Below are 18,339 nucleotides of genomic sequence, written 5' to 3' on the forward strand. Positions count from 1 at the left end.
TTTAGGTTGATTTTGAGGTCGATTCTCTCTGACCAGGTGACTGAAAACTTCGGAGTAACGCCCATAGACTTTATCGGCTACCTCCGACACCCGCTGAGTTGAGGTAGGAGATCTTTTTCTTCATTGGTAGCTATGCTATTCGAGCCAAAAATACTCTTGTTGGGTATATAGATGATACAGGAAGGCCTAGAGAGGCCTAGAGGTATATTCCGGTGCAGGAATATCCCAGCCGATTTTTTGGCACATAATTTGAATTGTCTAATTTTGGCAAATATATCAAATTGCTGACATACATGTAAGTTAATGGCACTGTCCGCACATATAGGGGCTGACATACATGTACGTTGTTGGCACGGGGTGGGTTAATGTGATTCAAGAATTAAACTTTGACGACAATGATGTTCAAGAGTTTGAAGGCTTTGAAACAGTGCAAGATATCAGAAGAGCAGTGGAGGAGGCATTGGAGGCGTCGGTGGAGATCGTGGAAGCGTGGGAGGAAGACAGTGCGGGTGTTCAGTAAACACCTGCCCCAGCCTCAGAACCCTGCTACAGAGTACAATATGCACTGCAGCATAAATTTTCAGGCTGGTGATCCATTTATTTAATGTTTCTTAACATGTTTCTTAGCATGGAAGTGAAAAAGTTGCTGCATGACAGTACTGTGATACCAACTCTAACTAAGGATGTGAAGCTTGGACCTTGTTGGAGGGCCAAAAGTCAAGAGTGAGAGCAGTGGAAATGAGTTATCTGAGAGGAGCATGTGGAGTCACATGGAAAGACAGACTGACAAATGAGAAAGTGAAGGAGGATTGTGGTGTGGATGTGGATATGATAGAAAGCGTTAGGAGAAACACACTGAGGTGGTCTGGTCATATGGAGAGGATGGAGAACGAGAGGCTGACAAGGAGAGTGTATGTGAGTGATGTAAAGGGGGGGGGGGTAGGGAGGAGGAGAAGGCCAAGGATGAAATGGAGGGATGATGTGGAGAGGTATACGAGGAAGGGGGGTGTGAGCTGGAAGTAGGGCAGTGAAATGGTGGGGAACAGGGCAACATGGAGGCGATTTATTTGTGGCCAACCCTTACAGGATTAAGGCATCTGGCAATAGAGAGACAGGTAGATAGAATACATTTATCATATTCATGTGATTGTCAGTTATTCTGGTATCCTGTTTTATGAGAATTATATTTCTATCTATCTATCTATCTATAGCCCGACGCCCTAATCCCGCAAAGGGTGGCCGCAGACAAAACGCCTCCAAGTCACTCTGTCACCCACCATTTGACTCCCCTCCCCCCAACTCACCCCCCCCTCCCTCATATACCTCTCAACTCCATCCCTCCACCTCATCCTCGGTCTACCCCTCCCTCTCCCTCCCTCCACCTCACCTACATACACCCTCTTAGTCAGTCTTTCATTCTCCATCCTCTCCACATGTCCAAACCACCTCAGTGTATTTCTCCTAATCTTTTCAACCACATCCACATCTACCCCACAACGTTCCTTCAATTCTTCATTCGTCATCCTGTCCCTCCATGTCACTCCACATGCTCCTCTCAAGTAACTCATTTCCACTGCTCTCACTCTTGACTTGTTCCCCTCTTGCAAGGTCCACGCCTTGCTTCCATACGTCAGGGTAGGGATCACAATACCATCATGCAGTGACTTCTTAACTTCCATACTCACCTCCCTATTTCTCATCACTGCTTTCAGTGTGCCAACAACCTTCCTTCCCTGCTGTACTCTTTCACGTACTTCATCCCCCAAAGTTCCATCCTTACTCATCACACTACCCAAGTACTTGAATGCACTCACATTCTCCATATCCTCACCATCCAACCTCACTGCACACTCTGTGACTTCATTCCTCTCAAACACCATAACTTTACTTTTGTTTACATTAACTTTCAGCTTCCTCCTCCTACACACTGTCCCAAATTCATTCACCAAACCTTGCAACTCCCATTCATCTTCACTCAACAATACTGTATCATCAGCAAACAGCAACACCGGAAGCTTCCAAATCTCACCCTCATTCATTAGGGCCACCCCCACATCCACTGCCCTACCTTGTACCTCCTTTACGACCCCATCCATATATATATTAAACAGCCATGGAGACATTACACACCTGTTTCAGTCCCCACATTGAGATCAAAGAACTCACTCAGCTCACCATCCACTTGCACCGTAGCCCTAGCTCCCTCGTACATACTCTTCACAGCACTCAACAATTTCCCCTCCACTCCATATATTCTTAATACCTTCCACATACCTTTCCTATCTATTCTGTCATAAGCTTTCTCCAAGTCCATGAAGGCAGCATACACTTTCCTTCCCTTCTCTAGATACTTCTCCACTAAACATCTTAGAACAAATATCTGATCTACACACCCTTTTCCCTTCCTAATCCCCCTTGTTCTTCTCCAACTAGCTCCTCTGTCATATGCCTAACCCTATCAATGAGTATTCTACCATATATTTTACCAGTCACACTAAGAAGGCAAATACCCCTATGGTTACCACATACTTCTCTCTCCCCTTTCCTTTGTACAGAGGAACAATTATACCTGATTTCCAGTCCTCTGGAACCCTTCCCTCTTCCCAAGCCAATCTACACAACTTCCATATCCACTCCACAACAATCTCACCCCCATGCCTAAGCATTTCACCACACACTCCATCAATTCCTGGGGCCTTTCCCAGCTTAATCTTCTTCATCGCTTCCACTACTTCCGACCTACTGATCTCTTCCTCCCTCCTCTCATCTCTTCTTCTCCCAGAAATTCCCCAACCACTTATACTCACACTGCTCTCACTCTCTACATTCAACAAATCCTCAAAGTGCTCCTTCCATCTCCTCAATTTCTCTCTCTTCTCCACCAACAATCTATTATTCCTATCTTTCACTCCCCTACTATTTCCCCTTTCACACTGCCTTACTTTCTTTACCTCCTTCCAAAACAATTTCTTACTCTCCCTCCATTTCACACTCAGATTCCTCCCAAACTCTTCATCCACTTTCTTCTTACTCTCCTTCACCAGTCTCTTAACCTCCCTTCTCCTGCTCACATATACCTCTCTCTTCTCTCTCTCATCTTCTCCCCTACCTCTACTCGCCAACCATTCACCATATGCCTTCTTCTTTTGTTCCACAGCTCGTTTCACCTCATCATTCCACCATGCTGTCCCTTGCACACCCTTGCATCTCCTCCTCACTCCACAAACAGCTCACCCACGCTGCGCTTATCTCTTCCGTGAATATCTTACATACGTCTTCCACCCCTTCCATCTGCTCTAGCTCATACCTTCCCAATCTTTCTTCCACTATGCTCTTATACTCTGTCCTCTTCTCACTATCTTGCAATTTCTCCACTCTTCTCAATTGTGAGAAAAAGAGTGACTTTGGGAGGGGCTCTAGAACCAATTAGATTTTTTACCACTGAATAATTTTTGGTTTGTGAAATTCAGGTTTCGCACAAAACTCATGGTACTAACTGGACGCGAAACTTAGGGGCTCATTGTACAATGAAAAGGATGCAGTGCGACAGCATTGTTTTCTTCTACCAGGAGGGTGCATGAAATTAGCAGCAATGAGGCAAAACCCCCGGCCAAGTTATGATAAAGATAATACGGTAGATACTACAGTCTCAATGAGTGGCACAGTGTAATTATGAATTAAGGGTAAATACAGCTACCCTAGATTACTTTTATTTGCTTAGAACACTATACTGAAAAGATGACCTCTGGTCAATTAAATCATAAAACCAACTTCTAAAATACAAAAGCAAATCTTCAATTTACAAACAAAAGTTTGGGTTATGGCTGTTGTTGCTCAACCTCAGTCCATCTGACTGAGCAACCTTTGACTGCAGGTAAGCAACCATCCCTATGGGGTTATCCACTAGGTTCCGTACACTGTTGATGCATATGTGTCTTAGTGTGCAATGTGCTGTGCAGTGATTCAATATGTATGTTATACTGTGTGGGCCTATTCTACTAACTGGAATTATGCATTATAAGATTCCACTCAACCCAAATCTAAGTTGGTACCTGACGAGGGCTGGGTGATTTCCTCTAATCCTAGCTGGGTGAACTCGATCTCTATTTTTGGACACCTCCAACTGGTGGATATCAAGGATGTGGGGGGGGGGTTTCAGTAAGGTATGGTGTTATGATCAAGGGGTTGTGTTGCCCTGTGCATGAAGTAAATATATAGGTGTTTCTTCATTACTGTGTTGGAATGGGATATACTGCAGTTGCAGAGGGTTTGACTGTTTTATGTGTCTGGGTGTGATGCATATCTCTGTCATGTAGTGACAAGGACACTGCATACTGACACAGGCAGCTGCATAGAATTGTGTGCCTCTCATATCATGGTAGTCTCTGACAGGGAGGATATTTTAGTTTCAGAGAGAAAGTGGGCTGTGTGAGTGGTTTTGGTGCAGCCACTGGTGATACATTGGGTGTTGTTCTGTATGATTCGCAAGGTGTTGTGAAGAGTATTGGGGAAGATGGTAGCTAGCACATGCCAGGGAGGCACAGGATATCACTGATCTAATGCTTCTTTTTGTTGCTCAAAGTCTGGTCCTGTACTTGTCCTGAGTGCAGTGAGTCTAGGATGTACCACCTCTTGTGTCTTGTACACTGGTCCCTGAATGTGGTTTGGTGTCATATGTACTCCAAGGATCTTAGTGGAGAGAGTGATTTGGGGTGAAATCAGAAAATCAATAAAATTTTTTCTAAACCCTTTATTATTTCTTTGAGATTTTTGGCCCCTCCTCCGACTGTGTCTGTGCCAGATTCAGCCGGGCGCACATAGAGCGCACTGTCGCACTGAGATATTTGTACTTAATCGGCCACTGTACACTTACTTGTTATGGTAGACTAATGAATCTGGTACCGTTTTAAAGTTGAATAGTTACTCTTTATCATAGTATGGTTGAAAAAGGTAAATACGATGGCTGAAAGGCCAATAGGACGAGTAAAAGCTAGACGAAATGGAAAAATCGCACGCCCTTCCATAGTAAAATATTTGTAAAAAAAATAAATAAGTATTAGAGTTACCTGACGAAATGCAAAAATCACACACCCTTCCATAGTAAAATATTTGTGAAAAAAAAATAATAATAATAATAATAATATGTATTAGAGTTACTTGAAATTTTATAGGATCATTTCAATCTACAGTAAATTCCCTTGCTACTGATATATAGGCTATGGCAATTTATGTTACTTTTCACAGAGAAAAGCAAGCTGAGAAGAAAATTTTTGAGTTTTCACGCCGCCCACATTCGCTGTGAAGTAACATTATATAAACGCTTCCTACACATTTACTATTCATGGCAAAGTAATAAGTTAGGTGTCATTGTAAGGCTGAATAGATGCTCCATATGCTAGTATCACTGAAACGGATTAAAACAATATATAAAAGGCCAAATGGACGAGCTGAAGTTAGCCGATATGGAAAAATTGCATACCCTTCTGAAGAAAAATGTTTGTAAAAAAACATGAGTTCTGATTGCACCATGTCAGTCTACAGTGTATTCCCTTTCCACTGATACATAGGTTATGGCATTTTATGCTATATATCCCTCAGATACGCTGATGGAAAGTTATACTTCTGGTTCGTTCATCAACATCGCGCTCTCACTGTCACGCAGGCAAATATCCATGCTGGTCTGTCTATCTATCTATCTATAGCCCGACGCCCTAATCCCGCAAAGGGTGGCCGCAGACAAAACGCCTCCAAGTCACTCTGTCACCCACCATTTGACTACCCTCCCTCCAACTCACCCCTCCCTCCCTCATATACCTCTCAACTCCATCCCTTCACCTCATCCTCGGTCTACCCCTCCCTCTCCCTACCTCCACCTCACCTACATACACCCTCTTAGTCAGTCTTTCATTCTCCATTCGTTCCACATGTCCAAACTACCTCAGTCTCTTTCTCCTAATCTTCTCAACCACATCCACATCTACCCCACAACGTTCCTTCACTTCTTCATTTGTCAACCTGTCCCTCCATGTCACTCCACATGCTCCTCTCAAGTAACTCATTTCCACTGCTCTCACTCTTGACTTGTTCCCCTCTTGCAAGGTCCACGCCTCGCTTCCATACGTCAGGGTAGGGATCACAATACCATCATGCAGTGACTTCTTAGCTTCCATACTCACCTCCCTATTTCTCATCACTGCTTTCAGTGTGCCAACAACCTTCCCTCCCTGCTGTACCTTTTCATGTACTTCATCCCCCAAAGTTCCATCCTTACTCATCACACTACCCAAGTACTTGAATGCACTCACATTCTCCATATCCTCACCATCCAACCTCACTGCACACTCTGTGACTTCATTCCTCTCAAACACCATAACTTTACTTTTGTTTACATTAACTTTCAGCTTCCTCCTCCTACACACTGTCCCAAATTCATTCACCAAACCTTGCAACTCCCATTCATCTTCACTCAACAATACTGTATCATCAGCAAACCGCAACACCAGAAGCTTCCAAATCTCACCCTCATTCATTAGGGCCAGCCCCACATCCACTGCCCTACCTTGCACCTTCTTTACAACCCCATCCATATATATATTAAACAGCCATGGATACATCACACACCCCTGTTTCAGTCCCACATTGAGATCAAAGAACTCACTCAGCTCACCATCCACTCGCACCGTAGCCCTAACTCCCTCGTACATACTCTTTACAGCACTCAACAATCTCCCCTCCGCTCCATATATTCTTAATACCTTCCACATACCTTGCCTATCTATTCTGTCATAAGCTTTCTCCAAGTCCATGAAGGCAGCATACACTTTCCTTCCCTTCTCTAGATACTTCTCCACTAAACATCTTAGAACAAATATCTGATCTACACACCCTTTTCCCTTCCTAAATCCCCCTTGTTCTTCTCCAACTAGCTCCTCTGTGAGCTAACCCTATCAATGAGTATTCTACCATATATTTTACCAGTCACACTAAGAAGGCAAATACCCTTTGTACAGAGGAACAATTATACCTGATTTCCAGTCCTCTGGAACCCTTCCCTCTTCCCAAGCCAATCTACACAACTTCCATATCCACTCCACAACAATCTCACCCCCATACCTAAGCATTTCACCACACACTCCATCATTCCTGGGGCCTTTCCCAGCTTAATCTTCTTCATTGCTTCCACTACTTCCGTCCTACTGATCTCTTCCTCCCTCCTCTCATCTCTTCTTCTCCCAGCCATTCCCCAACCACTTATACTCACACTGCTCTCACTCTCTACATTCAACAAATCCTCAAAGTGCTCCTTCCATCTCCTCAATTTCTCTCTCTTCTCCACCAACAATCTATTATTCCTATCTTTCACTCCCCTATTATTTCCCCTTTCACACTGCCTTACTTTCTTTACCTCCTTCCAAAACAATTTCTTACTCTCCCTCCATTTCACACTCAGATTCCTCCCAAACTCTTCATCCACTTTCTTCTTACTCTCCTTCACCTGTCTCTTAACCTCCCTTCTCCTGCTCACATATACCTCTCTCTTCTCTCTCTCATCTTCTCCCCTATCTCTATTCGCCAACCATTCACCATATGCCTTCTTCTTTTGTTCCACAGCTCGTTTCACCTCATAATTCCACCATGCTGTCCCTTGCACACCCTTGCATCTCCTCCTCACTCCACAAACCGCCTCACACGCTGCGCCTATCTCTTCTGTGAATATCTTACATACGTCTTCCACCCCTTCCATCTGCTCTAGCTCATACCTTCCCAATCTTTCTTCCACTATGCTCTTATACTCTGTCATTTTCTCACTATCTTGCAATTTCTCCACTCTTCTCACAGGAGCTGCTTCCTCCTGTCTTCCCCTTCGCCTCCTCAACCACTTTCTTTGCATCTTTACCTTGGCCATCACTAAGTGATGGTCAGAGACTCCATTCCCCCACCCTCTCCACACTCTTGCATCCAACACTTGTCTTCTCATTTGCTCATCCACACACACGTAGTCTATCATTGCCTTTCGTTCTACAAGTTCACCATCCATCCTCATCACTCTCCATGCATACCGGTGGATCATCTTATGACGAAAGTAGGTGTTGGCTATTGCCAACCCCTTACAAGCACAGATGTCCACCAAAGCACTACCATTCCCATCTACTTCAGCTGGCACACCCCACTGACCAACCACTCCATCCACTCGTACATTCCCAACTTTGCCATTCATGTCTCCAATCAACAGCACTCTCTCGCTCCTCTCAAACTTGTCCATACATGCTTCTACTCTCGCCCAAAACTCATCTTTCACTCCTGCCACTCGATCCTCTGTTGGAGCATACACACATACAATCGCCCATGCTTGTATACCTACTTTCATCCTCACCCATACAATCCTTGCACCCACTGTTCCATACTCTCTTATATTTTCCTTCCACTTCTTGCTTATCATCAGACATACTCCCTCTCTTGCCCTCTCATTCTCACTGACTCCCGCACATATACCTACACCATATTCCCATTCTCTCACCCTTTCACCTTTCCATTTAGTTTCAGTCAATCCACATATATCCACTTTTGCATCCTCAAGCACCTGAACAATCTCTCTCTCTTTCACTTCATCATTCACTCCTCTCACATTCCATGTTCCCACCCTAAGAATGTCCTCTGTCCATTCCTTGGTCGTCAACGTATGGTCCGTCCGGGTCCAAGGCGCTTTGTTCGCTTTTTTAGTTAGTTCTTTTTATGGGGTGGGGCACTAACCCACCACCAACCCTTTTAGTCGCCTCATACGACAAGCAGGGATACTGGGGGAGTATTCTTGAAACCCCCCTACCCCCAGGGGGTTAAGAGAGGTCTCACCTACACTACACAAAATCATCAGGCAGTAGACAATACATTTTAAAATTTCAGGGAGTAGCCAATTATGTTTTCATAATCTCACCCTACTTGAGGAGTTCAGTGATATTCTTAAATTGCTACAGTAATTCCTAGTCCCCTAATTTGCTTAGTGAAATGACTATCTGCTGCAGTATGAATATAAAATCCTCTCTATCAGTTATCAGCTATGGCAATCAAAAATATTTAATTCTTAAGCAAAACAACTGTCTCTTTCAAACCTGCATCGCTCCATGACTGGTGCACAGACTTCCTTGTATGATCGGGTGAGTTCTTGGCGGCGGCGTATGAGGTGCCATTTTGTAGTGTGGACATGCCTAATGAGCTCCTTCAGCCCCCGTGGCAGCTCTAGTGATGACTCCCATCCATGACTATCTTCTGCACTCAAAGCCAGGCCTGGTAGGGGTTTAAACACGAAATCCTATTTATTCTGTTCAACTTTGCTTAAAATTTTCCATCTAAAATGCAGACTCCTAACAGCAGACTGACACAAGAATATGATGCTAGTCCCAAAGCAGTGCTTGGGGAAGGATGCAGAGCCATAACATGATATACTTCTGCCAATGAATTGCAAGAAATATGCTGCAGGATGAAAATTTGGGTCAAGATAGAGTGAAAGAACTATAATTTCATTCTTAGATCTTTAGTGGAAAAGTTTCTAGAGAAGGGAAAGAAGTTGTATGCGGCTTTCATGGATTTGGAGAGAGCATATGACAGGGTGGAAAGACAAGGATTGTGGAAAGTATTAAGAATATATGGAGTAGATGGGAAGTTGCTGAATGCTGTGAAGAGTATGTATGATGGTGCGAAGGCTGCAGTGCGTGTGGATGGTGAACTGAGTGAATTTTTCTCTTTGAAGGTTGGGTTGAAACAGGGATGTGTCATGTCTCCATGGTTGTTCAATCTGTACATGGATGGGGTAATAAAAGAGGTACAAGGTAGGGTAGTGGATGTTGGAGTGGCCCTGGGGAGAGAGGGTAATGTTTGGAAACTCCCTGTACTGCTGTTTGCAGAGGACACTGTGTTGTTGAGTGAAGACGAAGGGGAGCTGCATGTCTTGGTGGATGAGTTTGGGAGAGTGTAAGAAACGGAATCTAAAGGTGAATGTAGGGATGAGTAAAGTGATCGTCTTTGAGAGAGGTGAAGTTAGTGAATGTACAGCGAGGTTGGATGGTGAGGAATTGGAAAATGTGAGTACGTTTACGTACTTGGGTAGCGTGATGAGTAAGGATGGAGGTTTGGAGGGTGAAGTGCTTGAAAGGGTACAGCAGGGAAGAAAGGTTGCTGGTTCCTTAAAGCAGTGATAAGAAGCAGGGAAGTGAGCATGGAAGTGAAAAAGTTACTACATGACAGTAATGTGATACCAACTCTAACGTATGGATGTGAAGCTTGGACGTTGCTGGAAGGACCCAAGTCAAGAGTGAGAGCAGTGGAAATGAGTTATTTAAGAGGAGTCTGTGGAGTCACATGGAGAGACAGCCTGACAAATGAGGATATAAAGGAGTGTTGTGGTGTGGATGTGGATGTGATAGGAAGCATTAGAAGGAATACACTGAGGTGGTTTGGCCATGTGGAGAGGATGGAGGGTGAAAGACTGACGAAGAGAGTGTATGTGAGTGAGGTGGAGGGGGGAAGAGGGAGGGGGAGGCCGAGGATGCGATGGAGGGATGGGGTGGAGAGATATATGAAAGAGGGGGGTGTGAGTTGGGTGTAGGGCAGTAAAATGGTGGAGGACAGGGCGACGTGGAGGCGATTTGTGTGTGGCCAACCCGAACGGGATTGAGGCATCTAACAATAGATAGATAGATAGATAGATAGACTATAGTGGAGCCTTCCACACTGCTTCATCCCAGCTGCTAAAAAAAAAAAAAAAAAAAAAAAAAAAAAAAGGTAAAACCATTCCACTAACTGCAAAGTAAAACTGAAGTGCAACTCCTGTCATCTTCATCTCCATACATAAGGTACCATTCATTTATTTCCATTCTTCACCAAAGCTACACTTCCTAGATACCTCGGTTAACCAAGCATTCACTTAACATATCACACCATCTTCTTCCTGGCCTTCCATGCCTACATTCTCTTGATACCTAGATAAAGCTGATGATTACACCCAGTTCCACCAATTATGCACTGAGCTTAGCAGATTCCTTCAATTCTAACAGTAATTACACTATGTAGCCAAAATTCTTTTCACCTTGCTCAAGAACTTCAATAAGCTGAGGAGTGAGATGAGTGTGGCGAAGGAGGGTGGCTGACAGCAGACGGCCGACTTCCTCAATGGGGTGGTCCAGGGAAAAGTTTGTATGCAAAGAATGACGGCCGGAATGACGGATCTCTCGGTCACAAACAGACATATACATCTGCACATATGGATCCTGGAAAAAGAAAAAGCAATGCTTGTTTTATTACAACATAGACTTCAAATTCTTTTAAAATCATGTACAGTATTAAATGGAAGCATTTTTTGGTCTCCTAGTTTCAAAGTGCCAAAACAAAATCTGCAAGCACAACAACCAAAAGAAAAAATAAAACACTGTGAGCTGTGATGCTTGGAAATGCATACCAATAACAGTAAAGTGATAGTTACTGAGAAAGAAGGTAGCTCCCACAACTCATAAGGTGATGTCCTGGTGAATGGTAAAAAAAATTTACAGACCTTGATACAGTAAGAAGCAGCAACATGAAAAGAACATGGAAAGCAGAGCACTGCAAGAAAAGAAAGTGGTGGTGCTTCAGATGCCCAGATACAATACAGAGAACTGAGTACAGAGGCTCAAAGAGGACTAGGTGTGTCACTGCCCAGATTAATTATGGGTGTTAGGCACTGGTATGTGAAGTTTAAAAGGTCAACAGGGGTAGCAGAGGGGCAATTACAGAATATGTGGTGTATGCATAAGCTGAATAGTATAAGAAACAGATGCATGAATTATGCGGAGCATGAAAATCTAGTGATCAAGGGCAGAATGTGTGTTCAGATTGTATGGTCACAGAGAATTGATATGAGCAGAGTAAACAAGTTTTTAACTGGGTGGAGACATGAAAGTCCAACAAGAAAATGTGAGAAAAACAACAGCAAAAGAATTAATAAAGAAGATGAAGAGGTTATGGTGATGCACATAAAACTGGCTACACCCTTTTTTGTAACAATGAGTTGATGAAATGGCTTATTCCACAGCTTTTTGCCTGTGAGGAGGAGTAAAGGTTTAAAGATGTGAAAGATAGGTGAAACACTGTGCCACTCATTTCAATGGGCACAGGTTGATATTTCTCCTGATTTTATGCTTTCTCTTTCTAAATGAGAAGGGTTAAGAGAGGCAAGGGGGGGGGGGATCTAATATAGTGCAGTGTATCAAAAACTGTATGGGTGTTCATTTCATAATAAGGCAATACACTTGTGGAAAAGTAAAGTAATGAAGCTATTTACATCAGCAGAACTGTGGAAGAAGTGTTGTTGTTGTTGCACAACCATGCTCCATTTTGTCATGCTGACCCATCAACCACAGGCAAGCATTCACATCTGCAGGGCCATCCCGTGCAGTGAACTGATGTTCCTTTGTGGTGGACTACGCCACACTACAGTGAGGCATGGGGAGCAGTGTGGAGGTTTAGTTCCTGCATGGATGTCAAATTTACATCTCTCAATCCAATTAACAGGGGCACCATAGTAGGCTCTGCATCATCCCATTCTATGGTTATATGGTTACTGTCCAGAACTGTAAATGGTTTCTGGGGTTGTAGGAAACCATTTGGCTTCTCACTCTGTGCAGAGCCACCTGAAGTGGAAAGAAGAGTAATAAAAAGTGACAAGAGGGATGGGAGGAAATAGAAAGAGAGGAGGGTAGACAAGGAAAGAGCATGACACAGAAGATGTGAAAGTAGAAGTAAGCAGCACTACATCAAGTGAGTGGATGATGGAAAGAGTACAGAGTAATGAAACATTTAAAACAAAAATTAATGACTAATACCATACTGTTCTTCCCTTCACATACAAGGATTTGAATATGCAATATCCAGATTAGCAAGTGGATACGATCACTTTGCCACACCTGTACAGTCAGCTTCGGTCTCTATAGAAATATATAAACTAAAAGAATATAATAAAAAATCAATCTGCACCAGCATAATGCAAAATCCGATGCTCCAGCACAAAGAAAAACATACTACGAGGCAATCTTCTTTGACTCAACTGACACACACCCTTCTTCTTCATCATCATCATTTTCTATCTATCTATCTATCTATTACCAGACACCTTAATCCCTTATACGGGGTGGCCACAAACAAATCGCCTCCATGTCACCCTGTCCCCCGCCATTTCACTGACCTGCTCCCAATTCACACACACCCTCTCTTATATACCTCTCCACTCCATCCCTCCATCTCATCCTCGGCCTTCCCTTCCCTCTCTCCCCCTCCACCACATTCACATATACTCTCCTCATCAGTCTCTCGCTCTCCTTCCTCTCCACAGGGCCAAACCACCTCAGTGTGTTTCTTCCAGTGCTTCCTATCACATCCACATCCACATCACAACGCTCCTTGACTTCCACATTTATAAATGTCTCTCCATGTGACAACACAGGCTCCTCTCAAATAACTCATTTCCACTGCTCTCACTCTTTTGACTTGTGTCCCTCCAACAACGTCCAAGCTTCACTTCCATACGTTAGAGTTGGTATCACAATATTGTCATGTAATAACTTTTTCACTTCCATGCTCACTTCCCCCTGTGGCAGGGGGACACAATCTGGCCGCACTATGGGGTGGTACTACTACTCTGCGGCCAGGTTGTGTTAGGAAGAATACTGCCACCGTATTCCCTACGTGTCGTAAGGGGTGACCATAAGGGGTGGGGTGAGGGGACTAGGGACCCCCTCCTCTGTTTTTATTAGTTCCTAAAAAGAGACAGGCCAGAGAAAGGGATGGGGGACTGAGGTATCCCCGTACCCTGAAGACAGGGTCTATGAATGTGCGTGGATGTAGTACAATTGAGGCTAAAAGGGAGGTGATTGGGAGAATGTTTGTGAGAAGAAAGTTGGATGTGTTAGCTTTGAGTGAAATGAAGATGAAAGGGAAGGGTGAGTCCATGTTTACAAGTGTGAATGGAAGATTGTCAGGCACTGACTGAGGAAGGGCAAGAGAAGGTGTGGCCTTGTGAGTGAGTCCAGAAGTACAACAGTGTGTGACTGAATGGAAGGACGTGTCATGGAGACTGATGTGGGTGAAAGCGAAATTTGAAAGTGAGTTGTGGGTGTTTGTGAGTGCATATGGGCCTGGTAGTGAAAGGGATGAAGAAGAGAGGGAGTCTTTCTGGAATGATATTGATAAGTGTCTGCAGAGTTTTGGAGCGAATGTGAATGTGGTATTCATGGGAGATCCGAATGCTAGAGTGGGAAATGTAGCAGTTGAAGGCGTAGTGGGTATGCATGGTGTGCCTGGAAGAAATGAAAATGGGGAATGAATGATAGGGATGTGCGGTGGGCAAGAAATGGTGATTGGAAATACCCTGTTTGAGAAGAAAGATATTTATAAGTATACATGGATGAGACAGGAGGGTGGAAGGGTTGTTGACAGAGCATTGATGGACTATGTGGTTGTGTCCAGGAAAGTAATAGGAAGATTGTTGAATGTGAGAGTTCTGAGAGGGGAGGGTGGAGGTATGTCTGACCACTACCTGGTGGAGGGAAAGTTAAGAGTAGGTAAGAGATTGGTGAGACCTAGGAGACTTAGGTGTGGCAGGGAGGTTTTGAAGGTGAGTGAGTTGGATAAAAGAGAGAAAATGCGAGAGAATCACGAGAAATTGAAAGACGAGCGGAACGCAGTGAAAGATCAAGAAAATGGCAGTGTGGAGGAAGAATGGCAGTGGTTTAAGAGTGCTGTGGTGGGGCATGTGGAACAAGTGTGTGGTGTGAGACGTGTGGGTGGTGGTGTAAGAAAAATAAGTGAATGGTGGTGCGAGGAAGTAGGTATGGCTGTGGCTGAGAAGAGACGTGCATATGAAGTGTGGCTGCAGAGGAAGGATGAGGTGTCATATGAGAGGTATAAGGAAAAGAGGAATAGGGCGAGAAGGGCTGTGCGTGATGCTAAAGTGGCAGCAGATGAGAGGTGGGGTAGGCGGTTGACTGAGAACTTTCAACAGAATAAAAAAGTTTTGGAAGGAGGCAAAAAGGGTGCGAAAGGGATAGTCTGGGAAGGAAGAGCAAGTAGAAGCAGAGTATGGAAGAATGTTAACTGAGATGGATGCAATAAGGAAGAGATGGGAAGACTATTTTGAAATATTGTTAAATGTAGAGGAGGAAAGGGAGGCTGAGATTGTGGTGGATGGAAGGGTGCAAGGAATAAATGTGTTGGGAGAGTTGAATGATTCTTTGACCATGAAGGAGGAAGTGCAGAAGGCAGTAAAGGAGATGAAAACAGGGAAAGCTGCAGGTATGGATATGTGTGCTATGGAATGTCTGAAAGGTGGAAGAGTGACTATTGTTGCTTTGTGCAAGGTATGGTGCCAATTAACTGGGCTAGTGCTTGTGTGGTTCTGTTGTATAAAGGCAAGGGTGATAAGTAAGAATGTACTAGCTTTAGGGGTATAAGTCTATTGAGTGTTGTAGGTAAGCTGTATGGCAGAGTGTTAATTAAGAGAGTTAGAGATGGTACAGAGGGAGTGATTGGTGATAAGCAATGTGGCTTTAGGAGAGGGATGTGATGTGTGGATCAGGTGTTTGCTGTGAGACAAGTGTGTGAAAAGTATTTAGCGAAAGGCAAGGATGTGTTTTGGGCATTCATGGATTTAGAGAAAGCGTATGACAGAATTGATAGGGAGCCTTTGTGGACTGTTTTGAGATTGTATGGACTTGATGGTAGGTTACTAAAAGGGGTGAAAAGTTTTTATGTTAATAGTAGAGCGTGTGTAGGAGTGGGAAATACTGTGAGTGATTGGTTTCCTGTGAGAGTGGGCTGCGGCAGGGATGTGTGATGTCGCCTTGGTTGTTTAATATTGTTATGGATGGTGTTGTAAGGGAGGTGAATGCAAAAGTTTTAAGTGGAGGTCTGAGTCTGGTGAATGTTGATGGTAGAGAATGGAATCTGAAGCAGCTGCTGTTTGCAGATGATACTGCACTGGTTGCTGATTCAAGGAGAGATTGAGACAGTTGGCAGAGGAATTTGGAAAGGTGTGTGAAAGGAGGAAATTGAGAGTAAATGAGAATAAGAGTAAAGTGATGAAGTGTATGCGGTCAGTAGATGGTAGGAGGATGAATATAGTTTTGAATGGTGACTTGCTTGAGGTGGTAAAGTGTTTTAAGTATTTAGGGTCACATGTTGCTGTGGATGGAAGAATAGATCCAGAAGTGAAGTTTAGAATGAATGAAGTAGGAAAGGTGCTGAGAGGAATGAAAAAAGTGTTTAGATGTTGTTCGCTTAGAATGGATGTAAAGAGAAGCCTGTATGAGGGTGCTGTGGTACCAACACCGTTATATGGGGCTGAAACATGGAATATGGGTGTAGCAGAGAGGAAAAGTTTGAATGTAAAGGAGATAAGGTGTCTGAGGAGTATGTGTGGAGTGATGCGTATGGATTGAGTGAGAAGTGATGAAGTGCGAAGGAGAACTGGAGTTGTTCGGACGATGGCTGATCGAGTTGAGCAGAGGGTGTTGCGATGGTTTGGGCATATGGAAAGAATGGATAATGAGCGATTGGTGAAAAAGACAACTAGATCTCATGTGAGAGGTGTAAGACTGAGAGGGAGACCATGAATAGGATGGATGGACAGTGTGAAGAGAGCGCTGGATGCGAGATGGATGTCTGTTGAGCAAGGAAGAGTGGCTGCGCGTGACAGAAATGGGTGGAGAGAAATTGTGAATGAATAAGTGATGACGCAGCCCTGAGGGGATATTCTCCTCCACTTTGTCTCATCAGATAATCAGGTCAGGTGCAGGTAAGGGGATGATGTGGCAGGGGCAAACCAGCTCTGCTGTCGAGCCCTGCTGCGGATGTCACTGACTGCACTGGGCAATTGACCCTCGTGTGGTGTGGTGTGGTGTGGTGCAGTGAGGATCTGTCCCATCTCCCCTTTGGGGCTAAGATGCAAATGAATATGTTTGAATGTCTGCCTGTGGGTGACTCTACACTGAGTGACAAGCCAAAAGGTTTCCTGTACTCCAGGAAACTATTTACTATGCTGGGTGGTAACCATATAACCAAATTTTGGCACCTGGTGGTTTAATGGGTAATTACTGTACTGCGCTCCAGTCGGATTGAGCCGGTGAAGGTTTATATCCAAGGGGTGGTTGGGGTTGATTGCTTATGTAATGCCACTCAGGGATGAGTGAGGCTGGTCACTCTCATCTTTAATGTCGGGACCAACTGCCTAGCCTCGGGCTTATGGATGGATGGATGGATGAGTAAATCTGGAGTGTGTCGTCCTGTCTCAGCTACCTCCCTTTCCTTGGGGAAAGCAGCCTAGGTATATATATAGACAAACAGATGCTCACTTCCCTATTTCTTATCACTGCCCTCAAGGAACCAGCAACCTTTCTTCCTTGTTGTACCCTCTAAAGCACTTAACCCTCTAAACTTCCATCCTTACTCATCACAATACCCAAGTACTTAAACGTACTCACATTTTCCATTTCCTCATCATCCAGTCTCACTGTATATTCACTGACTTCACCTCTTTCAAAGACTAGAACTTTACTCTTCCCTACATTCACCTTTAGATTCCGTTTCTTACACAATCTCCCAAACTCATCCACCAAGCCTTGCAGCTTCTCTTCGTCTTCACTTAACAACACATTATCATCTGCAAACAACAGTACACTGCCCTCTCTCATTATGACCACTCCAACATCCAATGCCCTACCTTGTATCTCTTTTATAATCCCATCCATATACAGATTGAACAACCATGGAGACATGACACATCTCTGTTTCAACCCAACCTTCAAACAGCAAAACTCACTCAGTTCACTATCCACATGCACTGCAGCCTTAGCACCCTCATACAAACTCTTCACAGCATTCAGCAACTTCCCATCTACTCTATATGCTCTTAATACTTTCCACAACCCTTGTCAATCCACCCTGTCATATGCTTTCTCCAAATCCATGAAGGCCGCATACAACTTCTTTCCCTTCTCTACAAACTTTTCCACTAAAGATCTAAGAACGAATATCTGATCTACACAACCTCTTCCCTTCCTAAAACCTCCCTGTTTTTCTCCAACTACTTCCTCTGTTATTTCCCTAACTCTGTAAAAAAGTATCCTACCGTATACTTTCCCTATTACACTAAGAAGACAAATGCCCTTATGACTGCCACACACTTCGTTTTCCCCTTTCCCTTTCTACAAGGGAATAATTATACCAGATTTCCAATCCTCCGGGACTCTACCTTCCTACCAGGCCAATCTGCTCATCTTCCACATCCATTCTACAGCTCTCTCTCCCCCTTCCTTCAGC

At 44.0% G+C, this 18,339-nt stretch overlaps 1 protein-coding gene across 1 annotated transcript in view; it reads right to left on the bottom strand.

The window, feature by feature from the left end:
- Positions 1 to 18,339, bottom strand: part of HERC2 (E3 ubiquitin-protein ligase HERC2) — a 433,977-nt gene that overhangs the window by 327,057 nt on the left and 88,581 nt on the right. Inside the window, exons 26-27 of the mRNA XM_080285543.1 lie at positions 11,081 to 11,261; positions 9,108 to 9,282 (exon numbers count right to left, since the gene is read on the bottom strand). Coding sequence (XP_080141669.1) covers positions 9,108 to 9,282; positions 11,081 to 11,261 — 356 coding nt within the window. The remainder of the gene's footprint in view (positions 1 to 9,107; positions 9,283 to 11,080; positions 11,262 to 18,339) is intronic.

Source organism: Coenobita brevimanus, chromosome 107 (assembly GCF_032717465.1).
Source record: "Coenobita brevimanus isolate Jiangsu-jjx chromosome 107, ASM3271746v2, whole genome shotgun sequence".
Taxonomy (NCBI): Eukaryota; Metazoa; Arthropoda; class Malacostraca; order Decapoda; family Coenobitidae; genus Coenobita; species Coenobita brevimanus.